At 38.4% G+C, this 27,682-nt stretch overlaps 2 protein-coding genes across 6 annotated transcripts in view; one reads left to right on the top strand and one right to left on the bottom strand.

The window, feature by feature from the left end:
* LOC126199335 (D-threo-3-hydroxyaspartate dehydratase-like) overlaps positions 1–14,538 on the top strand; it is a 126,807-nt gene extending 112,269 nt beyond the window's left edge. Inside the window, exon 6 of one of the 3 annotated variants that reach the window (XM_049936187.1) lies at positions 13,314–14,538. In XM_049936187.1, coding sequence (XP_049792144.1) covers positions 13,314–13,403 — 90 coding nt within the window. In that variant the 3' untranslated portion in view covers positions 13,404–14,538. The remainder of the gene's footprint in view (positions 1–13,313) is intronic. The other 2 variants (XM_049936186.1, XM_049936185.1) reach the window with 2 other exon arrangements.
* Positions 14,539–17,472: 2,934 nt separating this feature from the next.
* Positions 17,473–27,682, bottom strand: part of LOC126198473 (ribosomal RNA-processing protein 8) — a 107,746-nt gene continuing 97,536 nt past the window's right edge. For 2 of the 3 annotated variants that reach the window (XM_049934827.1, XM_049934826.1), the window contains one exon: positions 17,473–18,223. In XM_049934827.1, coding sequence (XP_049790784.1) covers positions 18,013–18,223 — 211 coding nt within the window. In that variant the 3' untranslated portion in view covers positions 17,473–18,012. Of the gene's footprint in view, positions 18,224–18,296; positions 18,851–27,682 lie in introns of those variants that run through there. The other variant, XM_049934828.1, reaches the window with a different exon arrangement.

The raw sequence follows: 27,682 nt of genomic DNA, 5'->3' as shown, positions 1-27,682 counted from the left end.
ATATGATTTGTTTGGAATTGTAATTATTAGATTCTTTTTGAAGTCTGAGAGTATTTTCACTGTCTCATATATCTTGGCTCTCCCAAGCCCAAGAATTTCAATAATTGTGAGGGAATGTCATCTGATCCTTTCAGCGCTCTGCCAAATTCTTCCCGCCGTATAAAATCTCCCATATCATCTTCATCTACATCATATTCTCTTCCAGTAATGTTGTCTTAAAGTTCAGTTCCTTCGTAGAGCCCCTCTCTTCCACTCTACAAGGGCAGAGTATGTTGCTTTGAAGATAACAGTGAAAAATCGTGTTCTGATTAAAGTAACATATTTTTCTGTCAGCACAGCCATAAAATTGTTTAACGAGGCCACTTGTATTACTAACACAACTGTCAATCAATAAAACCTGTGATTAACATTAGTAAAGTTGATATTGTGACCATAACATTGTACAAAAAACAGGGCTTACAAGCTATGCATATAAATAATTTGGCCCCAATATGCATTTATATGGCTTATATGCCATGCCTATTGTTAGGTGCTGTGGTTGCAGTGGCAATTTCGATAATGTTTAAAGTGGTCATCAGAAGAACTACAAAATTATTTTTGAACGAAATTCATTTTATAATAAAGAGCGTGGGTGAAGTCTGCACTGTAGTGAGAGTGGAATGGTAGAGAGGCGGCTTGAAGGTGGTTCATGGAAACCTCTGCCAGGCACTTGATTGTGAATAGCAGAGTAATCATGAAGATATAGATGTAGCATGAATTTAATACTTGATGAAACCACTCCTGATGGGTGAAATGCTCAAAAATGGTTTGGTTAGTACAAATAAATATTATTTCATGCAGTTGTTAGTCGATGCTGTTTTTTTATCACCATTGTTCTCACTGAATACATTTGGGATTTTGGGTAGTAGTTCCATAACAACATTCCAGTTATTATGAAATATTCCCACAATGACAAATTTTAATGCAAAATCTGTTGAATTCTTTTAAAATTATCCAAACATTGATGACTAATTGGTTTTGACTTTTGCTTTTGGTCAGCATTCAACAAATGTGACAGTCAGTTTGCACACTGGATAGTTTACCATATCCTTTCTTCTTGTGGATTTATTTATGTAATACAGGGTGTACATAAATTATTTATTGCACAAGAACCAAACTTTGTACAGATATCGCACATATGTTATTTTGAAGAGAAACCCTGAAAGTTTTTCTTTTTTCTTTCATGTATACCGCCACAGCATAGTTTGGTAATTTGCTGATAGTCAGTGATAGTCGCTAACATGGCGAGTTCAGGAGCGGAGCGAGCTTTCTGTGTGCTGGCGTTCATGAAATGGCCTCCCCGATCACCAGATCTCACTCCATGTGACTCTTTTCTGTGGGGACACATTAAAGATCTGGCGTACGTACCGCCTCTACCATGTGATGTAGCAGAGCTCCGGTAGAGAATACGGGAAGAAACTGCCACAGTTGACGATGTCATGCTGGAATGGGTATGGCAAGAATTCGATTACTGTATTGACGTCTGCCAGGTCAGAGTTTCTCTTCAAAATGCAATATTATGACATATGTACAATGTTTAGTTTTTGTGCAACAAATAATTGTAAATGTTTCCGGACTTTATGTACACCATGTATATGCTATTCATTCCTGATTGTCCAATGACACATAGTGGATCCATCCTTGGCACTTTAAGTGTGGTAGAAATATTGGCTTTGGTCTCCACATCAATTAATCAAATGGTTCAAATGGCTCTGAGCACTATGGGACTCAACTGCTGTGGTCATAAGTCCCCTAGAACTTAGAACTACTTAAACCTAACCAACCTAAGGACATCATACACATCCATGCCCGAGGCAGGATTTGAACCTGCGACCGTAGCGGTCGTGCGGTTCCAGACTGAAGCGCCTTTAACCCGCGGCCACTCCGGTCGGCATCAATTAATCCTCCATGTTTCTTAACTGTTGGAAGTGGAGTAGCTTATAAGGTTTCACAAAATTTTGACAAATTTCCATTGTTAATAAAACATAGAAAAAGATAATTGTATGAAGCCATGTACTCCCATTAATCCATTTGAATAGAATACACTCAACTATTTTACTAAGCTGTACAGACAAAACTAGTCTACAAACCAACTCAGCCTATTACTGTACAGTTTGTAACAAAATAAGAAAAACAAAATTTGAATTATATCAATCCATCTCTGAGAAAAAGGTTGAGAACTTTTCACCTTGCCCTGATGTGTGCTGAATGGTCACTCTTTGGTCATATTTCTTGTGCTGTTACTCCTATTCAGTAGTAAAATCTTGATAAAGCTTTAACTAACATATTCAGGCAATTGTAACTGAGATAGAATCTACATAGTATAACATTGTTTTAATTGTCAGCAGTATCTGAAACATCTGTAGTATTTTGTCACCAGAGAATAATGCGGAAAGATAGAAAATACATGCTGCACTGGAGTAAGAAATGTGGTCACCAAAAAAGTCATTCTTCGTGTAGATTTATTTGATGTCAAATGATATTAATAAGCATTTTGATATTTTTAAGCTTTATTATTGTGGGTTCATGCACAGTGCTGGTGAATTGTATTAATAGGTGGTGTAAGTTTCACAATTTACCCACCACATTGTGTATTTCTGTCAAATCCATTGTTGTTTTTTTTTTCAGTGTATTTTTTTTGACAATTCAGTGTTGTTTTTTTACTGAATTTGTTGTTTTGCCAAATTTACTGTTTTTGGCCATATTTGGTGTTATTCTTTTACCAGATTCATTGGTATTTATTTGCCAACTGTGGTGTTATTTTTTGCAAATTTGATATTCTTTGCCAAATTCAGTGTGATTTCTTGGAAGATTTGGTGTTTTTTTTTTGTCAACTTTGGTGTTATTTTTGATAAATTCAGTGTTATTTTTTTGTTGAATTTCGTTTATTTTTTTCAAATTCAGAGGTTTTGGCCATATTAGGTGTTTTTTGCCAATTTTCTGCTTAATTTCGTGTTTTTTACCAAACAGAGTGTGACATTTTGCTAAAACTGGTGATGTTTTCTTTTTGCCAAATTCAGTACTATCTTCATCATCACATCAAAGTTCATAACACATACAATAACCGTTATTTTGAGATTATACATGAACGTCAGCCTTGAGGAGAATAGAAGACAAAATGCAATTTTAACATTCAATAAGTATCAATTACAAATACTAGTAAACTGCTATCATGAGAATTATAACTTTTTAAATACAGCAAAATTGCTAATTCCATGCTGTTTCACTAAAACCTGATAATTTTGCATTGTTTCTCACATTATCATTTTCGTGAAATTTTCCTGTCCCTAGTCATAGGATTCTGGGCTGTTGAAAATGGAACTGTCTGTGTACGCAAAACTAGTGTACAGATCAACTTGACACCTGACCTATTACTGTGCAGTGTGAGATGGATCTGCATTCACCTAAAGCAGCAAAATCTGTTAGGTCTGAAACTGTTGTCACTGGAAAGATATGACAACTGCCTGCAATCCCTGTCAGTCAGAATATTCTTTTGACCACTGTATTTTCTCCTGACCACTGTATTTATATTACATTACATCACTATAAGTGACACACAATTCAGGAAACTTCATTCACAGTTGTGGTCATGGGCAGACCCAAGCACGATACCCCCTCTCTGCCATGTATTTCTGTTGAACCATCACACACACACACACACACACACACACACACACACACACACACCACTTCCCTCGATGACTTGTGCCAGTGGTGGGGGTCACATAATTGCTTGGTACCACTTCTGCAACATCCCCCCCTATTTTTTTTTCTTTCTTAACTCCTCTCCTGTGCCAACATCTTCATCTCAAAGTAGCATTTGCAACCCACGTCCTCAATTATTTGGAGGCTAATCTCTATCTTCCTCTACAGTTCCCTCTAGTACCATGGAAGTCATCCCCTCATGTCTTTTTTGATGGCCTATCATCCTGTCCCTTCTCCTTATCAGTGTTTTCCACATATTCCTTTCCTCTCCAATTCTGTACAGAACCTCCTCATACCTTACCATATCAGTCTATCTCATTTTCAACATTCATCTGTAGCATCACATTTCAAATGCTTCGATTCTCTTCTGTTCCCATTTCCCACAGTCCATGTCTCACTACCATACAGAATGCGTTCCATAAGTAATGTGACCAATTTTTTTCTGATGCAATGGTACACCACAGCGTGTTGTAACCAGCTGGGCTAAGTGGATGGGGTGTGTTAGCTTCAAAATGCTCTTTGTCTCATTCAGCTGCATGCTGCTGGAGAGTCAGGACATGCATTTCATTCAACCCCGTTTTGAGTTTATGTAACACGGCACAATGGATCATACTGTAGAGCAATGGTACGCTATCAAATTTTGCATTAAACTTGGGAAGTCCGCCACCAAAACGTTTCCATTACTTCAGCATGCCTTTGGGAATGATTGCTTGTCCAAATCACAAGTTTTCCGATGGCACAAGTCGTTCATGGGGGGCCAATAGGAGATCACCAACGAACCTCGCAGTGGACGGCCATCAACTGCACGAGTTGTCAAAAATATGACGAGTGTGCACAATTCTTTGAACTCTGACAGACAGCTGAGCCTTCAATTGATAGCACAAACTCTAAACATGTCAAAAACAACCGTTTTCTGTATTGTGACCGAAGATTTGAACATGAGAAAGGTGTGTGCCAAACTCGTCCCAAAAGGGTTGACTGACGAACACAAGCACATGTGAGTGCTTCAGTGCTGAGAAATGTTGGAAATGTGTGAAAATGATCCTCATTTTTTACACTCAGTGGATTTTTGAGTACGACCCTGAGACAAAAAGGCAGAGACAGAGTGGCACACACCATCGTCACCCCATCCCGAGAAGGCACGCATGAGCAAGTCCAGGATCAAAACCATGCTCATTGTATTCTTTGACGTCATAGGCATTGTCCACCAAGAATTTGAACCTACCGGGACTGCAGTAAACTCAGCTTTCTACTTGGAAGCGCTCAAAAGACTGAAAAGGAGCATCTCGCACGGCTGAAGCGGCATCAAGGACACGTGGGAAGTTCACCACGACGACGTGCCAAGTCACAGCACCTTCATTGTCAATGACGTCCTGGCTGGTACCAAGACTCCATTGGTTCCCCAGCCTCCCTACAGTCCTGACATGGCTGCCAATGACTTTTTTTGTTTCCTCGGTTAAAAGGAGTCATGAAAGGAAAACATTGGGACACGACTGAAAGTATCAAGGTGCTTGTTACATCAGCTCTAAAGGGCATTCCGGAAAAGGCATTCCAGGATGCCTTCCAGGCATGGAAACACCGTCTCAGAAGTGTATCGACGCAAGAGGATGCTATTTTGAAAATTTTTGATTATTTGTACGAATATATTCAATAAATGATTTTTTATGAATTTGGTCGTATTACTTATGGAACACACCTTGTACAATGCTGTACTCTAGATGTATGTTCGTGCATATTTCTTCCTCAAATTAAGGCCTATGTTTGATACTAGTAGACTTTTCTTGGCCAGGAATGCCCTTTTTGCCATTGCTAGTCTGCTTTTGATGTCCTCCTTGCTCCATGCGTCATTGGTTATTTTACTGCCCAGGTAGCAGAATTCCTTAACTTCACCTACTTTGTAACCATCAATTCTGATGTTAAGTTTCTTGCTGTTCTCAGTTCTGTTGCATCTCATTACTTTCGTCTTTCTTCGATTTAATCTCCGTTCACATTCTGTACTCATTAGATTGTTCATTCTGTTCAGCAGATTCTTCTTCGTTTTCACTCAGGATAGCAATGTTATCGGCGAATCATATCATTAATATCATTTCGCTTTTAATTTTAATTCCGCTCCAGAAGCTTTCTATCATTTCTGTCACTGCTTCTTTGATGTTCAGATTGAACAGTATGGGCGAAAGACTACATCCCTGTCTTACACCCTTTTTAATCTGAGCACTTCTTTCTTGGTCGTCCACTCTTATTCCCTCTTAATTCTTGTACATATTGTATATTACCCATCTCTCCCTATAGCTTTACCCCTATTTCTCTCAGAATTTCGAACATATTGCACAATTTTACATTGTCGAAGGCTTTTTCCAGGTTGACAAATCCTATGAATGTGTCTTGATATTTCTTTAGTCTTGCTTCCATTATCAACCACAACGTCAGAATTGCCTCACTCGTTCCTTTCCCTTTTCTAAACCCAAACTGATCATCATCTAGCACATCCTCAATTTTCTTTTCCATTCTTCTGTATATTATTCATGCATGAGCTGTTAAACCGATTGTGCAATAATTCTCGCACTTGTCAGCTCTTGCAGTCTTTGGAATTGTGTGGATGATATTTTTTGGAAAGTCAGATGGTATGTCGCCAGACATTCTATACACCAACATGAATAACATCTACAGCATTGCAAAGTGATCGCTGTGCTCTTATAAAGGAGTGACTAACGTTTTGTTGGCTGACTGTATAATCAGCCACAATAAATTGTATTTGATCATTTCATTATTACAATTGCCGTTGCCTTGCATGGATACTGTTAGGTCAGGATTAGAACAAAGACAGAACTTACCTTTTTTCTCTGTGGCACCTGCTGCAGTTCTATGTAGGTGGCATATTTTGAAGAAAAAAAGTTAAAAAATGTAACTATGAGGATCTTTAAAAAGTCTTTTATTCTCTTTGCAGTTGTCCCAATAATGTACTTTTCCCAAATCAGATTCTGAGTAAATCATAAAAAAAGAATTTCACATACTTTCAGTATATATTAAAAAGTAATTATAGTCATTTCTATCAGTCAAGTTGGTACTTTGAAATTATTTTAATTGCTTGCAATTTTTTTCCTACAATGAAGTATAACAACAGTTTTGTGGTAAATGTATCTGTTACTGAAATTCATGCTGTTCCATATTGAATGAATATTTCATCACTTGATAATGGAATGTATTTTTTTACAGTGAACTTCATTAGACAACACAAAGAAATGGGTTTAATTTTGATAACTGCTCTTTTTCATAGCAAATCTGGCACCTTAAAGTGAAAATATTAGTTGGTTATATCTATCACAATCTGTCCAACGGTTTAAGAGATGGAAATAAGTTGAGCACACTGTTTAAATAAATACTCATAACAATTAAGAAAGAATGGAAACAAATTTACTTCATAAAAAAACTCCCTTACCTAGCACACTAACTCCCAAATAAAACATTCATACAGTATGATTTGACAGCTATAGTAACAGTAAGTTATGGATTTTATCTTTCTTCCATTTTTTTTTTAAATTTGTAAAACTTGTAATGTCTTTACTACAATGATACATTTAATTTGTTGCATGCAGTATTTATCCTTAGTATTGCTGATTTAAATAATACTTTTCAGTAATGCTTCATTTTTACTAAACCTGCTTACACAATTAAACCATTTGCCAAATCTGTATAGAAGGGAGGGGGGGGGGGGGAGGGGAGAATTGCACAAAGATAGTTTTACAGAGGTGCGGGAAGCAGCTTGAAATTTCTGCCAGGGACAACAGGCTCACCACACTATGGCTCTGGCTGGGCCTTTGTTAAAACATTCCTCAATTTCATTCCATTCCTCAAAAATGTGAAGTAGGCATATTTTTTTCATTCTCCCTTGAGCCACAATCTCTCACACAAGCAACCTGTTGTGAGCTAACGATTTGATTTCTACATGAGTACATAGAAAGGTTTTGTCATTATTTCTATCAGTTCAGGTAATTGTAAGGGGAATTTTGTGTCACTGTGTGTCAAATTATTACAAAAAGTGTCTTTAATTTAATTACTGAGGTCACTGTGCTAACCATTCTGTTCTCAATATTTTCTGCAATCTCTTTATTCAATCCATCCCATTTTTCATTTTCACCAGTGCTATTTCATTGTAGACAGTAATTACATCATTTCAACTCCCCTTACCCATGTGTTAAATTAAGAGGAAAACTTTAGAGTAAACCATAGCATACTTCAGTCCTTAACATTACAGTTTCAGAACTTATAAAAGATTTTCCTGTATATACATAAAATGTGATGACAAACAGATAGAAGAGATTGTCAGTGTTAAATTTCTAGTATTACAGCTTGATAACACATTCAGTTGGATGAGCATACCACAAAAATGTTTCAGTGCCTTTTTAAGGGCCTATTTGTTTGGAATATAGATGTTGCGCCCCCCCCCCCCCCCCCATGAACCATGGACCTTGCTGTTGGTGGGGAGGCTTGCGTGCCTCAGCAATACAGATAGCTGTACTATAGGTGCAACAACAATGGAGGGGTATTTATTGAGAGGCCAGACAAATGTGTGGTTCCTGAAGAGGGGCAGCAGCATTTTCAGTAGTTGCAGGGGCAACAGTCTGGATGATTGACTGATGTGGCCTTGTAACACTAACCAAAATGGCCTTGCTGTGCTGGTACTGCGAACGGCTGAAAGCAAGGGGAAACTACAGCCGTAATTTTTCCCAGGGGCATGCAGCTTTACTGTATGGTCGAATGACCTCTTGGGTAAAAAATTCCGGAGGTAAAATAGTCCCCCATTCGGATCTCCGGGCGGGGACTACTCAAGAGGACATTGTTATCAGGAGAAAGAAAACTGGCATTCTACGGATCGGAGCGTGGAATGTCAGATCCCTTAATCGGGCAGGTAGGTTAGAAAATTTAAAAAGGGAAATGGATAGGTTAAAGTTAGATATAGTGGGAATTAGTGAAGTTCGGTGGCAGGAGGAACAAGACTTTTGGTCAGGCGAATACAGGGTTATAAATACAAAATCAAATAAGTGTAATGCAGGAGTAGGTTTAATAATGAATAAAAAATATAGTAGTGTGGGCAACCTACTACAAACAGCATAGTGAACGCATTATTGTGGCCAAGATAGACACAAAGCCCATGCCTACTACAGTAGTACAAATTTATATGCCAACTAGCTCTGCAGATGATGAAGAAGTTGAAGAAATGTATGATGAAATAAAAGAAATTATTTAGATAGTGAAGGGAGACGAAAATTTAATTGTCATGGGTGACTGGAATTCGGTAGTAGGAAAAGGGAGAGAAGGAAACATAGTAGGTGAATATGGATTGGGGGGAAGATATGAAAGAGGAAGCCATCTGGTAGAATTTTGCACAGAGCAAAACTTTGTTCAAGAATCATAAAAGAAGGTTGTATACATGGAAGAAGCCTGGAGATACTGACAGGTTTCAGATATATTATATAATGGTAAGACAGAGATTTAGGAACCAGGTTTTAAACTGTAAGACATTTCCAGAGACAGATGTGGACTCTGACCACAATCTATTGGTTATGAACTGTAGATTAAAACTGAAGAAACTGCAAAAAGGTGGGAATTTAAGGAGATGGGATGGATAAACTGACTAAACCAGAGGTTGTACAGAGTTTCAGAGAGAGCATAAGGGAACAATTGACAGGAATGGGGGAAAGAAATACAGAAGAAGAAGAATGGGTAGCTCTGAGGGATGAAATAGTGAAGGCAGCAGAGCATCAAGTAGGTAAAAAGACGAGGGCTAGTAGAAATCCTTGGGTAACAGAAGAAATATTGAATTTAATTGATGAAAGGAGAAAATATAAAAATGCAGTAATGAAGCAGGCAAAAAGGAATACAAACATCTCAAAAAAAGAGATCAACAGGAAGTGCAAAATGGCTAAGCAAGGATGGCTAGAGGACAAACGTAAGGATGTAGAGGCTTATCTCACTAGGGGTAAGGTAGATACTGCCTACAGAAAAATTAAAGAGACCTTTGGAGAAAAGAGAACTACTTGTATGAATATCAAGAGCTCAGATGGAAACCCAGTTCTAAGCAAAGAAGGGAAAGCACAAAGGTGGAAGGAGTATATAGAGGGTCTATACAAGGGCGATGTACTTGAGGACAATATTATGGAAATGGAAGAGGATGTAGATGAAGATGAAATGGGAGATATGATACTGCGTGAAGAGTTTGACAGAGCACTGAAAGACCTGAGTCGAAACAAGGCCCCAGGAGTAGACAACATTCCATTAGAACTACTGACAGCCCTGGGAGAGCCAGTCCTGACAAAACTGTACCATCTGGTGACCAAGATCTGTTTGGATTACATAGAAATGTTGGTATACGTGAGGCAATACTGATCCAGATTTAGAAGGATGTAGGTTGCAGTAGGTACTGGGAGATGAAGGAGCTTGCACAGGATAGAGTAGCATGTAGAGCTGCATCAAACCAGTCTCAGGACTGAAGATCACAACAACAACAAAAGATGTTGTCAGGCATACATGATATAAAAATGAAAGAGGTAGCATACTTCCCTTAATTTCATTTCATAATGTCACATGGGACTATTTTTTGGGCTAACTCATCTAGAGAAGCTACTGTTTTCAGACTCCAAAAGCTTATAATTGAATTACTTGTGGTGTGAACTCAAGATTGTCCTGCAGAGGTCTTTTAAAGGAACTATAAATACCAATTGCTGCTTCCAAGTATATTTATTCCTTAATGAAATTTGTCACAAATAGTGCATACCCTTTTCAGGCAACAGCTCAGTTTATGGAATCAGTATTAGAATAAGAGTGATCTTCACAAAGATTCACAGTTCGTTACTTTGATCTGTAAAGGTGTGTCCATTTTATTTAAGGAGAGATTTCTACTCTATTGACAAATTTCTTAATAGAACCAGTATGTATATAATATTATATTAATATAATAGAGGGAAACATTCCATGTGGGACCTTCCCTAACCTCTGGCTCCTACTATTATATTAATATATCTAAAAACAAAGATGATGTGACTTACCAAATGAAAGTGCTGGCAGGTCGATAGACACACAAACAAAGGAGAGGGAAAGACGAAAGGATGTGGGTTTTGGGAGAGGGAAAGGAGTCATTCCAATCCCAGGAGCAGAAAAACTTACCTAAAACCTCAACTCCTTTGGTTTCATCAGATTCACCTGGTCCTACTCCAAATCCCATGCCACTTTCCTTGATGCTGACCTCCACCTGTCCAATGGCCAGCTTCACACATCCGTCCACATCAAACCCACCAACAAGCAACAGTACCTCCATTATGACAGCTGCCACCCATTCCACATCAAACGGTCCCTTCCCTACAGCCTAGGTCTTCATGGAAAACGAATCTGCTGCAGTCCGGAATCCCTGAACCATTACACCAACAACCTGAAAACAGCTTTCACATCCCGCAACTACCCTCCCGACCTGGTACAGAAGCAAATAACCAGAGCCACTTCCTCATCTCCTCAAACCCAGAACCTCCCACAGAAGAACCCCAAAAGTACCCCACTCGTGGCAGGATACTTTCCGGGACTGGATCAGACTCTGAACGTGGCTCTCCAGCAGGGATACGACTTCCTCAAATCCTGCCCTGAAATGAGATCCATCCTTCATGAAATCCTTCCCACTCCACCAAGAGTGTCTTTCCGCCGTCCACCTAACCTTCGTAACCTCTTAGTTCATCCCTATGAAATCCCCAAACCATCTTCCCTACCCTCTGGCTCCTACCCTTGTAACCACCCCCGGTGTAAAACCTGTCCCATGCACCCTCCCACCACCACCTACTCCAGTCCTGTAACCCGGGAGGTGTACACAATCAAAGGCAGAGCCACGTGTGAAAGCAAACACGTGAGTTACCAGCTGACCTGCCTACACTGTGAAGCTTTCTATGTGGGAATGACCAGCAACAAACTGTCCATTCGCATGAATGGACACAGGCAGACAGTGTTTGTTGGTAATGAGGATCACCCTGTGGCTAAACATGCCTTGGTGCACGGCCAGCACATCTTGGCACAGTGTTACACCGTCCGGGTTATCTGGATACTTTCCACTAACACCAACCTGTCAGAACTCCGGAGATGGGAACTTGCCCTTCAGTATATCCTCTCTTCTCGTTTCCGCCAAGCCTCAATCTCCGCTAATTTCAATTTGCCACCGCTCATACCTCACCTGTCTTTCAACAACAACTTTGCCTCTATTTCTGCCTCGACTGACATCTCTGCCCAAACTCTTTGCCTTTACAAATGTCTGCTTGTGTCTGTGTATGTGCGGATGGATATGTGTGTGTGTGTGCGCGCGCGCGAGTGTATACCTGTCCTTTTTTCCCCCAAGGTAAGTCTTTCCGCTCCCAGGATTGGAATGACTCCTTACCCTCTCCCAAAACACACATCCTTTCGTTTTTCCCTCTCCTTCCCTCTTTCCTGATGAAGCAACAGTTTGTTGCGAAAGCTTGAATTTCGTGTGTATGTCTGTGTGTCTATCGACCTGCCAGCACTTTTGTTCGGTAAGTCACATCATCTTTGTTTTTAGATATATTTTTCCCACGTGGAATGTTTCCCTCTATTATATTCGTAATATTATATTAATAATATCAAATAATGTGTGTTTGTGTATTATGTAAAAACTGACTCCTGTAATCTTCAGTGCAGTGATGTGATCAGTGTAAATTAGTGTTGTGAACTGATTTCCTCTTTATCATGTGTGACTACAGCAGCCTAAGAATTATCATATGCACATCAGTGTTCTGCACATTATATGTTTTATGACAAGTTTGTTGTTATCTCCTATATGAAAATATGTTTTAGGATGTTTTAATGTATTTAACATCCACGAGGACCATTTCACAAAGTACATTACTATATCTTTTTTTTTCTTTGGAACTATATATTTTGTATTCTTGTTTTCTGACAATTGCCTCCATAGTCGAATTCTTAGTGTCGCTGCCTTTTGGTGTAGAAGGACCCAAGTTCAGTTCTCAGTGCCCCCTCAGATTTTTCTGGAGTAGTGAGGACTGGAATAGGGTCCATTCAGCCTTGTCAAGCCAAATAAGTAGCAGCTTGTATAAAGAAGCAGTGGCACCAACACATTTCATCTACAGGCAATGGCTGGAGGGACTGGCGAGATGCTGATAACGTCCTACAATCAAAGATCGCTTTTTGTACTACCTTGTAAGCGGCATTCAGCTAGTTGGAACAGTCCTCTAAGGCCTAGTCTTTGAGGAGTGTGTGGTGATTTCTGACATGTGGGACAGCTTTGAGGATCTCCTCACTATGGATTTATAGAATGAAAAGTACATCTAACCTAGTTTCTAATACAGCATAATTTAAGTTTGCTACTCACAGATTAGCATCAACATTCTATGAATGTTGCATACTAGTCAGTCAGGAGTAAGATACTTCATTTTTTTCTGTAGTTTGATTCGATGGTGTCATTTATAAACAAAGATGAACACACATTTCAAAATAAGCATTATAATTTTTGCTTTTTTGTGTGGATGCATATGTGAGACTGAAACAACCTTTCTCATTTTTAGGCATGTGCGACAGCATCTCAACATCCTGTTTATTACATTCACAAAGATGGTCTTGTTGAAGAGGAGTGGAAACCTATTAGAGGATGGTAGCCTCGAGTATGACTTTTAGTACTGTTAGTTAAAGAGCTTCTGTAAAGTGTTTTGCACCTGTTGTTAATTATACCCAATCAAGCAAAAATGCCCAGAATGAAATATTTGTTATCTAATTAGAGCGCAACTCTGATATTCGATCAGTGGCATACAGTCTGGCTGACCAGCACTTCTGATCATATGAACAAGTGCAAAATTGAATCGATTCAAGGATCCCCACAAAAGTCCCAGTTCTGCTACAGGATTCGTATGCTATCCGAAAGATGGGAGAATGTAGTGGCCAGCGATGGGGAATACTATGAATCATAATTTTAATTGTAAGTTTTTCACAATAAAGCCCCGAACTTTGAGAAAAAACAGCAGAAGCAAAGTTGTAGATCTAGTATTAAACAACAATGCACAGGTTTTATGTTAAAATAACTAATTTGCGTATCAAATTTTATTGAAATAATTCCAGGGGCTTAGGATGAGCTTTTTACGCACAACTTTGCTCACATATGCATGTGTAAAATATATTTCACATGTACGTAACATATTTCACTTGTATCTGTACACTTATTTCAAATGTACCTCTGACGAACCTTGCCCTACAATTTCATTTTCATGCAGCTCAATGTTTATGGTGATGTATCTCCTGAATTAAGGGTCATGCAATGATATATTTGTGTACATACGTTCTGCAACATATGTGGATAATGTCTAAAAAATATGTTGCTAATAGAATTAGTAGTAAAGAAGAAATAAATTAAAATGTCATGTATGAAAGATTAGTTTTTCACACATTTCGGCATTTGATATCATATCTCCTGAACTGTGTTGTACAATGATATATTTTTGATGGCATATTCAGTGGCATATGTGGATATTGGCTACATAAAGTGTTGTGAATAGAGTTAGCAGCAACAAAGTAATAAATTTAAATGTCTTGTATGATGCAGCAGTTTTTCATGCATCTCATTGTTGATGTCATAATATCTCCTGAACTGTGAGTCGTACAATGATATAATTTTGGTGGTAAATCCCATGGTATATATGAATACTGTCTGCAAAATGTGTTGTGAATACAGGTTGTAGTAAATAAGTAATAAAATAAAAGTCGTGCTTCATGCGGCAGTTTTTGGAAGTAATAATCTTTCTTCTTTTCTCTTTCAACGAGAAAACATTTCACAAAGGTTTGAAACTATGTGTAACTTTCGTTGCAAGTCACTAAGAGCTCTCATTGTTGAATACTGGATAACTGAAGTATGGGTATTTGCATGTCTTGGGCTGAACTGCTTTTTCACCCCCACAGTGATTCTTTCCAGACAGTAATACAGGGTGATTCAAAAAGAATACCACAACTTTAGAAATTTAAAACTCTGCAACGACAAAAGGCAGAGCTAAGCACTATCTGTCGGTGAATTAAGGGAGCTACAAAGTTTCATTTAGTTGTACATTTGTTCGGTTGAGGTGCTGTTGACTAGGCGTCAGCGTCAGTTGATGCTAAGATGGCAACCGCTCAACAGAAAGCTTTTTGTGTTATTGAGTACGGCAGAAGTGAATCGACGACAGTTGTTCAGCGTGCATTTCGAACAAAGTATGGTGTTAAACCTCCTGATAGGTGGTGTATTAAACGTTGGTATAAACAGTTTACAGAGGATGGGTGTTTGTACAAAGGGAAAAGTTCTGGACGGCCGAGAACGAGTGATGAAAATGTAGCACGCATCCAGCAAGCATTTGTTCGCAGCCCAGGAAAATCGACTCGCAGAGCTAGCAGAGAGCTGCAAATTCCACAATCAACTGTATGGAGAGTCCTACGAAAAAGGTTAGTTATGAAACCTTATCGTCTGAAATTGGTTCAAGCACTGTCTGCAGCTGATAAGATTAAAAGAATCGATTTCTGTGATTTTATCCTTGCTCAAATGGAAACAGATGAATCTTTCGTTTCAAAGATTGTGTTTAGTGATGAAGCAACTTTCCACACTAACGGGAAAGTCAACCGTCACAATGTCTGTATATGGGGCACTGAGAATCTGCGGGAAACAACTCAGTATGAACATGACTCGCCTAAGGTGAACGTTTTCTGTGCCATTTCAGCCAATAAAGTTTTTGGTCCCTTTTTCTTCGAAGGTGCTACTGTAACTGGACTACAGTATCTGGAGATGTTAGAGAATTGGCTGTTCCCTCAGCTCGAACAAGAAGCACAACAATTCATATTTCAGCAGGATGGAGCGCCACCACATTGGCACTTATCTGTCCGTAACTACCTGAACGTCAACTACACGAGGCAATGGATCGGCCGCCAGGCAGCCCGTGACAGAGCACTCATCACTGGCCTCCAAGAAGCCCTGATCTTACCCCCTGCGATTTTTTCTTATGGGGGTATGTTAAGGATATGGTGTTTCGGCCACCTCTCCCAGCCACCATTGATGATTTGAAATGAGAAATAACAGCAGCTATCCAAACTGTTATGCCTGATATGCTACAGAGAGTGTAGAACGAGTTGGAGTATCGGGTTGATATTGCTCGTGTGTCTGGAGGGGGCCATATTGAACATCTCTGAACTTGTTTTTGAGTGAAAAAAAAACACCTTTTTAAATACTCTTTGTAATGATGTATAACAGAAGGTTATATTATGTTTCTTTCATTAAATACACATTTTTAAAGTTGTGGTATTCTTTTTGAATCACCCTGTATAATGTGGTTTATTTGTAAAGGAAAACACACTCAAGCTGCTAGTGGCACCAATTCTAGAGATCTGCAGCAGAATTTGGAATCCTTGCGAAGTAGGCACGACAGCAGTTATCAAATAAATTCAAACACACTTCTAGGAAATAATAGCATATCCTGCAGAAAAGTGTAATAGAATACTAAGGGAACTTAAAGCTGAATTTTTGAAAGAAAGATAATTTTGTTCACTTGGCCTATGCTGGGTAAATTTAGAGAATGGATAACTTGGACATCACGAGAGAGATAGTCTGGCTACTGAGGTATGTCTTTCGCTCCAAATGTGAAACGAACAGTACAGGAAGTATCTGAAATTGTTCAAAGCACCCTCCTACATGCAGTTTACAGTGGGTTGAGAAATATGTATCTGAATGAATATGCATCTGTAAAAAGGGGAAAGAGATGGACAATGGCAACAAAAGGTAGGGACTATCACAGATGCTGCAGGAATACTGTTCCAAAAAGATCTCATACCTACCAAAAGTGGTAGCAGTGAGTTGTGAAAGTCAAGAAACAGGCTGGAACTTGGATATTCGTCAGGATAGAATAGTGGGGGAGGATGTGCCCTGAAAGAACAAGTGTTGTTGAAGGTCCACAATACTATGAATTGAAGTACAATGAGAGGGAAGGAGTCCACTTGTTTCAATCTCTGTGTGTCTCCTTGCATCATGGTCACTTCTATTTGATTCAATATTCCTGTCCCATTTCCTTGTTGTCCATCTTTCTTGTAGACCCCACTATTCCTGTCTTTGTTGTTCATGACACCTGCTCTACTTAATACAATTCTTCATACCAGTGTGTGTGTGTGTGTGTCACATTCTGAATAATGTGAGTTTATAAGTTGAGTTACTGTGTTACAGTGTTCTTTTTTATATTCAAATATACCCTTCAATGCACTCACTGTATGTTGAGTAATTATTGTTTGATGTAAATTTATTTATTTTGATAATAATAACTGTATGGGTCCTACGTTTTTGTTATTAACAAAGGATTATAATAACAGAACATGGAAAATTATGGTTGGGCATGAAATATTTTACTATTAACATAACATTGTGGTGTTCTGGAGAATCACAGAGGAGCTAAGTCTACATCAGTGCTTTGAATCAGTCCATGAGACATGCCAAAATGATTCACGAGGAAGAAATAGAGGATGAATGTCCAGACTGAAATTGTTCAATGCAGTTTTAATTCAAAAATAAATGTTCATCCTATTAATTGTCTAGCCACATCTGATTCATGCTGTCATCTTGTGCTTTAATAGTATCTGCCCAATGTTCTTCAGTCATATAATTACAGTTTTAAGTGTTTGCCACTTTAGTGATAATTTTATGAGTCAGGTGACTGAGAAATGCCCTCTGTATGAGATGACAAAAATGAAAAAACACTGGCTCCTGGTTTTATTGGCACAAAGACAGAACAGAGTTACAGTTTGGCAAAATAAAAACTTCTTCAGCTCTCTAGCTATCAGCTCATTCCTCTATAATGGGTTAGTCTTTTGTACTTAAGACATATGTATTAGATTAATTTTTTCAGAGTTTCTGAAATGGTCTGCTTTACTCAATATGTGCCATTCAACCTGCCTGAGTTCCTTTTTAATGATGGTGGCAACCTCTGCTCACTATAGCATTGACAACTGTCATTTTTCAGTTACTATAATATTACATAAAGATATGTATTTCAGAAAAACAGTTTCTTGCAAATGTGTTCTTCATGTGTTTAACATGATGCTCAATATGGAGATCGAAAATGTAAAGTTATGCACGTAATGAACATAATTCTATTTTAAACAATAAAGCAGTATAAATTTATTATATGAAAAAGCTCAACTACTTAAAGTCAATCTTATAAATGTCTTTCAAGCAGCATGACAACTAATCCAAACAGCACACACAATACTGAATCATCTCTTCTTGTATAAACATGGTTTTAGAAAGATGCTGGGCAGTTTATTGGACTTCTTCACTGAACTCCCTTTTTTGAAGTACAAGAAGTAAAATATTTTATGTGAGAAATCTTTCAATGTATTTGCAAATCCAAATTTCTTTATGTCTTTAATAAATGTATCAATATTTTCAAATCTACTTTCAACTTCTGCAATCATCATCATGCCCCTGGAAACAGGAAATAACACAAAATGAGACAGTGCAAAGGGGAACAAGCAGGTTAATGTCTTATTCAGTACAAGCAAGCACAATATTTAAAAACATCTAATGCTCACAGAACAGACATGACCACTAACTTTTTTGTTGCAAATATAAATACCATTAGAGCTCAAAATCTTAAAAAAATAAGAACATTTGTATCGGTAAGTAAATATGAGACAAGGACATGAATGATCAAGATTTAATATCTTTTGTTTAACACTGAAATAATTTTTGTGAAATAATATTTTCAGGTTTTTTTAATGTAGTCCCACTTTAGACTAGACTATACAATGAGCTGTCATATGCTAACAACCAAGATAACCTTCTGGCAAACATTTTATTCTGTGATGACTGAATAAATAAGCCAACAGTTGTCTGCTCTATGACACAGTAGCTGTATATAATTACTTGAGCATTCATTCACACAGTCTACAGTATTAGGGAAAGGATAGATTGCTGCTCACCACAGACAGGCACAACAAAAAGACTGCTAAACAAGTAAGCTTCAGCCAAAATGTGTGTAGGCATGTGTGTGCATGCTGTAAAATGCTCACAGAAGTCCAGTAACTGAATTGTAGCTACTGCTAACTGTGACTGCAACAAAAGTTTTTACAGTGTGTCAATGCAATAAAATCTTCACCAGTTTCTTGCCACATGCATTGTGAATGTGACATTTCACAAAGGTTACTCCCTCTTTCCATCTTCTGGCGAAGATTTTATTGTATTAACAATGTTGTTGAGCTTAATGCTGTCCCTCTTTCAACACACTCATAAAGCTATAATCCAACAAGATAATGGTCATCCTCATGTTGTACAGAATGTAAAGGACTACTACTATGCATTACAAATCATGTTTTCCTTCACCTTGTGGGGGGTCTAACTGACATGTCTAGATTAAGGGCTTATTGGTGACCTAGTTACCATTCCACAGTGACACATTCAAACTGTTTCACGTAATGTCATGGCAGATGATGGCAAACAATACAACATTTAACAGATACTGTACTTGGGTATACAATATTATTTTATTGCTTTTTGCATTCAGTAGTTTCCTTAATGCCACTATATGTCATATCTGAACTACATGTCATTTGAGTTGGATGTTTGATGCTGCTGTTTTCAGAAACAATAATGTAGTTTTTTGGCACACGATTCAGTTGACAGAATTTGCTCCTAATAGATGTCAACATTTCGTAACATTAGAACACACAGCTACTGTGAACATGTTAAAATTTGAAACTATGATTCCACTGACATGGTAAACTACTTGAAATTCAAACTTTATGGACACACCTGACTTACCAGTTTCACCCTCAGAGACAATATTCAAGTGATACATGTACACTGAAGAACATATGCATTAATAGCAGTTCTGTTATCTTTGTCATCCCTTTACCCAGCATCAGACCATTTGGGACATTTTTGATATTTCTCCACTTTTCCCTGTCGTCCCACTACTCTTCTTTTATAACCATTTTGTTCCAGTACAGATTCCTTCAACTTAAATTGTTCTTGATTGAGTTAATGCATTTTGCTCTGGTCACCCCTTTTGCCCTCAAATTGCCTCCATATGGCTATTTGGTATTCTTCCATCCTCCATTCTCTTTACATGTCCAAAACATTTTAACCTCCTCTTCTCAGTTCTATCATTACACTTTTCTACTCAAAGTTCCTTCGTAACATCTTCATTTATCAATCTGTTTTTCCTTGTTTTTCCTAACAAGGCCTCCCTGCTTGGACAATGCAATTACTATTTCCTTTCTCCATATTTCAGGCACACATTTCTTGAGTTCATATGCATCTTAAAAATTCCATGTGGTTGACAATTTTAATGACTGTTTGTATACACAATTGGATTTGATGCATATACTCTTAAGTGTTTTCATATCACTATGAATGTTTTCTAAGGCTGAAACTGGCCAACTGTGATGAGAAAACAACCTTTTATTTTTGACAAAACATTTACACTCCTGGAGGATCAACTGTTGTAGTTTGCAATACCAACAGACTGGATATTCAAATGTGGCTATTAATGATATTTCTCCCGGTCACCCTTGACATCCTAGTTAGTTAGATTTAAACAGTCATTCACTGATCGTTACTTCCAAACTTGGTCACTCTGTTTGCCCATGTAGTTAATTTGATCATTTTAAGTCTTCGTCTTCTATCTCAGCATTTGCCACACAATGTAGTGGCATCCATTTTTTTGGCACTCTGTGTACTCTTTAACATGAACTGTCTTGGTTATCACAGTGAAGGCCTTCTGTGCTTGGTCATGATGAAGGCCACCTATCATAGGTCTGTATGAAGGGTATGCAGCCAATATTGCCTAGGTCTCCCAATAGGTCACTTACCACTTATTACCAACTTTCTAAGAAAGCCTGTGTTTTGCTGCTATTTCTTGATCTGCTCGAAGTAAGTTTCCACACCACTATAGATGGCTTTTCCGCATCTTCTCAGTGATTGGTGCCACTATGAACTGCGTGCAAATTTCATCACTGTTGCAGTATCCTGAAGTGTCAGGTCACATGCCCAAGAAAGAATTTTGGTGTTTATCACAGCAAGTTGTTCTGCTGCCTACCATTCTGCACTGTAAAAGGCAACTGAGCAGATGGCAGAGCTTACTTTAAATGTACAGGGTGACACAGAATAACACGAATGTTTGAAATGAGTAGTGGCAGCCATAGGCAAGTGCAGCAATGTGGGTTCATGACAGTTAGCGAGTAAACAGTCTGCCATTTCAGTACTCATTGATCAGTGGAATGGAAAATAGCGTGCATTTGCTATAAAAATGTTTTATAAAAACAATGACAGTTTCGTAGCAGCACAAAGGGCATTTCGGCGTTTTTATAATTTAGGATGCCATGATGACTTTTTGTCGAAACACCGATAAAATGTTGGATTAATAACTTTGAAGAGACTGGATCTGCCATCAAGAAGAAAAAACAGGACGACGAACATTTGGTGCCGTACGCGAGTCTATCTTACAAAGCCCACGCGTTCAATTCATATGCAAGCAGCAGTGGTTGGAATGTCCCGGGAGAGTGTTCACAGACTTCATCTTGATTTAAAATTTCATCTGTAAAAACAACAGACGGTGCAACAACTGAAGGACAACAATTATCGGATACAATTAGGATTCTGTCAACAAATGATAACAAAAATAAACAACAATGATGAATTTCTAAACAAGTTGTGCATGTCAGATGAGGCACATTTTCATCTCACAGGTTATGTGAATAAACAGAACTACTGTTACTGGGGCAAAGACAAATCCTAAAGACGTTCATGAGCACCCTTTTCACACTTGTAAAGTGACAGTATGGTGTGGTGTTTCATCATGGGATTATTGGACCATATTTTTTCGCAAATGAACAGGGAAACACTATAACTGTCAAAGCCGATCATTATATGGAGATTTTACGAACTTTCGTTGCACCTGCACTGAACAACTTTCTGAACATTCAAGAAGCCTGGCTTCAACAGGATGGATCAACAGCACACACTGCACGGCAGTCAGTGGCATATGTGCGAGAATTGTTTGGCAACCGTGTGATCTCGCGATTCGCTAACATTCCCTGGCCCCCTAGATCGTCAAATTTATCAGTTTGTTATTTTTTTCTTGTGGAGCTATTCCAAGAGCAAAGTCTACATGACTCGACCAAGAACCCTGGATGAGTTAAAATAGAGAATTCAGGATGCAATTAATGGTATCCCGGATAAGATGTTGCATCAGTCAATGAGGAATCTCAACAGCAGATTTAACTAATGTATTCGTACAGGAGGATACCATGTAAAGGTCGTAATTTTTTAAATGCCATCAATGTTTCATAAATGGCGAAGTTGCAAGGTTTCAATTACTATGAATGCAATTTCTTCCCTTAATCACTTCTAGTTTTATTGGATTGTGGAAATGTTCCTGTTTTTCTATGTCACCATGTACAAAAATGTGAAATTTGGACTTCAAATGAAAAATTGTAGTATGCTATGATTACAAATCAAAAATGAAGCAATGCAATAATTCACCATTAAAAATTTCCACTTACATTTTGGTGCAGTGTTTCTAACGTTCTCATTCATATCACATAAAGAAAAATGATACAATTAAAACCAAGTGATATTACATAACCAGAAGAACATTTACTGGATAACAGTAGACAGAGATATATAAACCACCATATGTACACTTCCATAACTGTAAATTTTAGATTTCTAAAATTACCTCAGGTAGCACACTGGCCATGCAAGACAGGAATTGTCATTTTGGGTCCCACTCCAGCATGCAATTTAGCCCGTCACAAATTTTTATGTCTCTGTCAGATCTTGTATGTAATTTCGCAGGCTTTTATGGCATGGTTGAATAGATTTTCTTGATAAACACATTGTTTTATCCCACACCCAGAAGACTTCAGAGAAAACCTCAGTTCACTAGTACAGATGTTTCCCAGTCATACAGTGGTAACTGAGGAAGACATTAATCACTGTAGAATCAGGTGGAAAAATTACAATGGTGGATGTGTCCAGACATCTTGCCAAAAATTCTCTGGAAACTACCTAGAACAGATAGTTTAGGAGTCCAGTCATAATGGAAATATTGTTGTTGGTGCTGTGGTCTTCAATCCTGAGACTGGTTTGATGCAGCTCTCCATGCTACCCTATCCTGTGCAAGCTTCTTCATCTCCCAGTACTTACTGCAACCTACATCCTTCTGAATCTGCTTAGTGTATTCATCTCTTGGTCTCCCTCTACGATTTTTACCCTCCACGCTGCCCTCCAATGCTAAATTTGTGATCCCTTGATGCCCCAGAACATGTCCTACCAACTGGTCCCTTCTTCTTAAGTTGTGCCACAAACTCCTTCTCCCCAATTCTATTCAATACCTCCTCATTAGTTATGTGATCTACGCATCTAATCTTCAGCATTCTTCTGTAGCACCATATTTCGAAAACTTCTATTCTCTTCTTGTACAAACTATGTATCGTCCATGTTTCACTTCTATACATGGCTACACTCCATACAAATACTTTCAGAAATGACTTCCTGACACTTAAATCTATTCTTGATGTTAACAAATTTATCTTCTTCAGAAATGTTTTCCTTGCCATTGCCAGTATAGATTTTATATCCTCTCTACTTCAACCATCATCAGTTATTTTGCTCCCCAAATAGCAAAACTCCTTTACTACTTTAAGTGTCTCATTTCCTAATCTAATTCCCTCAGTATCAGCCGACTTAATTTGACTACATTCCATTATCCTCGTTTTGCTTTTGTTGTTGTTAATCTTATCTCCTCCTTTCAAGACACTGTCCATCCCGTTCAACTGCTCTTCCAAGTCCTTTGCTGTCTCTGACAGAATTACAATGTCATAGGCGAACCTCAAAGTTTGTATTTCTTCTCCATGGATTTTAATACCTACTCTGAATTTTTCTTTTGTTTCCTTTACTGCTTGCTCAATATACAGATTGAATAACATCGGTGAGAGGCTACAAACCTGTCTCACTCCCTTCCCAACCACTGCTTCCCTTTCATGGAAATATACTGGATCTTAAGCCAATAAACAGACCTAACCTCTTTCAGGATGTCCATATTGAAACCGACATCACTTACTATCAGGTACATGTAGCAAAAGAAGTTGAAAGATCAGCTAAAACAAATAAGATGATTTACATATTTAGTAAGTTAGTTAAAATGCAGTTCTGTTACATATCAAAACATTTAAATCTGGGCAGGAGCATACAGAAGGACTATGTGTCAAGCTTGAAAGAGTAGTTGACCATGCAGTGGATAGTTATGCACCTAGCAGAACAGTTCATGTTGGGAGGGACCCTCCATGGCATACAGTCACTCTAAAGAAACAACAACTTCTGCATAAATAGGTGTAAAACAAAGTATAGGCCAACAGATAGAGAGATGGTAAATGAAATGTGTTTGGTTGCCACGAGGGCAAAACCTTCAATGACTACCACAGTAGAATCTTATTGAAACAACTCGCAGAAAACCAAAGAAATCGTGGCCAAATGTAAAGGCTGTCAGTGGCACCAAAGTTAGTGTACACACACTCGTGAATGACACAGGAATTGTAAGTTAGGGTACAAAGCAAAAGCACAAATACTGAACTCTGTTTTCAATTGTTCTTTACTGAGGAAGATGCAGATGTGCTGTCCTAGTTTACTTCTCACACAATTGCCAAGAGGGGGTGGTGTGTGTGTGTGTGTGTGTGTGTGTGTGTGTGAGAGAGAGAGAGAGAGAGAGAGAGAGAGAGAGAGAGAGAGATGGAGGGAGGAGGAGAGAGAGAGAGATGGAGGGAGGAGGAGAGAGAGAGAGAGAGAGAGAGAGAGAGAGAGAGAGAGTGTGTGTGTGTGTGTGTGTGTGTGTGTGTGTGTGTGTCCGTGTGTGTGTGTGTGTGTGTGTGTCCGTGTGTGTGTGTGTCCATAATATACATAGGCCCCTTAAATAAAAAACTCTGCCCAATGATTGAGAAAAAACACAGGTCACTTCTCTCTATAACATAGGACACAGAAGTGGTCCACAAAACAATTGTCCAATCTCATTGATGTGCATATGTTGAAGAACCGTAGACCATATTCAGAGATCAAGCATAATGAGAGTTATCAGTCCGAAGGCCATGGATCGAGGAAATCAGATTAATTATTTCTTGACTTCTAAAAAGCATTTGACTTTCTATCACATCAATGTTTGCAAACCAAAGTACAATCCTACACGGTCTCAAATAAACTGTGAGACTGACTTGAGATCTTTTTGCAGGCAGGACACAGCATGTTATCTTGGATGCAGAGTATTTGGCAGAAGTAGAAGATTAGATTAGATTAGTACTAGTTCCATGGATCATGAATACGATATTTCGTAATGATGTGGAACGAGTCAAATTTTCCAATACATGACATAATTAAGTTAATTTAACAACATACTTAAGTTAATATAACAACTTTTTTATTTTTTTAATATTTTTTTTTATTAATTTATATCTAAAAATTCCTCTATGGTGTAGAAGGAGTTGTCATTCAGAAATTCTTTTAATTTCTTCTTAAATACTTGTTGGTTATTCTGGCATGCCCCAGGGGAGTGTATTGGGACCCTTGTTGCTTATAATGTGTATTAATGGTGTGGCAGACAATATTAATAACAACCTCAGAATTTTACCCGATGATGGAGTCATATACAGTTAAGTTATGTCTAAAAAGGCTGCAGAAATAGTCAGTCAGATCCCTAGAAGATTTCAAAGTGGTGCAAAGATTGCCAATTTGCTTAAAATCTACAGAGACCTAGACTTCACAAAATGAAAAAAAAAATTGTATCCTATGATACAATATCAATGATTTACAATTAGAACCATGCAACTCATAAAAATACCTGGGTATGACAATTTGTACAGACATGAAATGGAATGATCACATAGGCTCAGTCATAGCTAAGGCCAGGTGGCAGACTTCAGTTCATAGGCAGAGTACTGAGAAAATGCAATTGGTCTATGATGGAGACTGCGTACAAAACACTTATGTCTCACATCTTAGAATATTACTGCAGTGTGTCGGACACGTACCAATTGGGAGTAACAGGAGATACTGAACATACACGAGTAAGGATGGCATGAATGGCCACAGGTCTGTTTGACTTTACAGAAAAGTTTATAAAAAACTGGGATTGGCAGGCTCTTGATGACAGATGCAAATTGTCCCACAAAAGATTACTTATGAAATTTTAAGACCCAGTATAAAGTGAAGAATCTACAATCTTTGATTGCCCTACATATTGCTCCTGTAGAGACTGTGAAGACTGAATTAGACTAATTACAGCACATCAAGAGAAATTTAAGAAACCATTCTTCCCATGCTCCATACACAACTGGAATGGACAAGAATCCCCAACATGTAGTACCATGCTAAGTACCCTCTGCATGCACTTCACAGTGGTTGGCAGAGCAGAGTATGCATGTAGAAGCAGATGCAGACATTATTTGTGAGCCTGTGTGAGTAGTGATTTGAAACCTCAACTTCCTCACTAATATGTCCTCTGCATATGGAGACAAAACATTATATAAAAATAAAAAAAATATATCCATCCAAGCATAGCATAACAGGCTGACAAACCATGTAAAAACTCGTAAAGACATGTGAATAATAGTGGCAACTTAAAATTGTGCTGGACTGGGACTCAATCCCAGATTCCTGCATTTCATGCACTGTGTGCTGTCAACTATGCTAAGTGTGTACGCCTCACAGACCAACTCAAATGCAAAGGTAGTGCAATTGGTAAATGACTGCTAACAAGAGGTGGGGATCTCGATTCAAATCCTGGTTCAGGAGGACTAGTCACAAACATTTATCAAAGCATATACTCTGTTAAAGAGGTGGAAAAGTGCCATCTCTGACAAAATAATTGCAGTTTTACCTACTCTCTTTTTGGCTGAATCCACATCTTACATTGTTCTTTCTGCCCCACACTGACTGGCTTCAGTCTGCTTGTAAATGACAAATATGCTTATGTCATTATTATATTCTTGTTGAGTTTGCAGCAAGATATTCAAGTCAAATTAATACAATGGTTTGATGGCCCACCTGGCTCTCATATTCAGGTGCTGACTCTTGTTGAACTGATGCTACACTGGAGCCAGGATCCCTATACAGGTCAGGAGAGTACTCAGCACATGTGCCAATTGCCGTGAGAGCTGCCTGCATTCCAAAAGGTACTAGCAGTGCTGCCAGGGTGAAGGTGAACAAAAATGACATATTGCTGCCATAACTAATCATCAAACTGTTTTGCTAATTGAGAACATAGTGTTTTAATGCTGGGCAGCCCAGGGTTACACAACTTGCTCTCAGGATAGTCCTTGTACCTAGTAATAAGATTATCAGCCAGCCTAATTTCTATGTATTCCTTCAGGACACAATCCCAGTAACGAGAAGTGGCAGCAACCACTTACGTCTCATTACATTTGATTGCATGACCATCACCTAAGTGATGCTTCAGCACTGCATGTTTTTGCAATGTTGTCCCTTGTGTGTATAGAAGAATGCTGAAGGTTAGATTGGTAAATCGAATAATAAACGAGAAGGTACTGACTACAACTGGATAAAGATGAAATTTATGGCATAACTGGACAAAACAAAGGTACTGGTTGATAGAACACATTGTGAGCCATCAGGAATCACCAATTTGGTAGTGGAGGGAAGGGTGTCAGGTAAAAGTTGTAAAGGGAGACCAACACCTGAACACAGTAAGTAGATTCAAATGGGTGTAGATTGCGGTAGTTATGCAGAGATGAAGAGGCATACGAGATAGACTAACATTTGGAGCTTCATCAAACCACCCACCCTGTTTGGCAGTATGTCCCACACACCTGTGCTCAACAGTACAAATACTTTCACTGATATATGCTATACCAAAGTGGTGGTATCTTACAAACA

Source organism: Schistocerca nitens, chromosome 8 (genome assembly GCF_023898315.1).
Source record: "Schistocerca nitens isolate TAMUIC-IGC-003100 chromosome 8, iqSchNite1.1, whole genome shotgun sequence".
In the NCBI taxonomy this organism is placed as follows: Eukaryota; Metazoa; Arthropoda; class Insecta; order Orthoptera; family Acrididae; genus Schistocerca; species Schistocerca nitens.
This window is presented reverse-complemented; position numbering and strand designations above follow the sequence as displayed.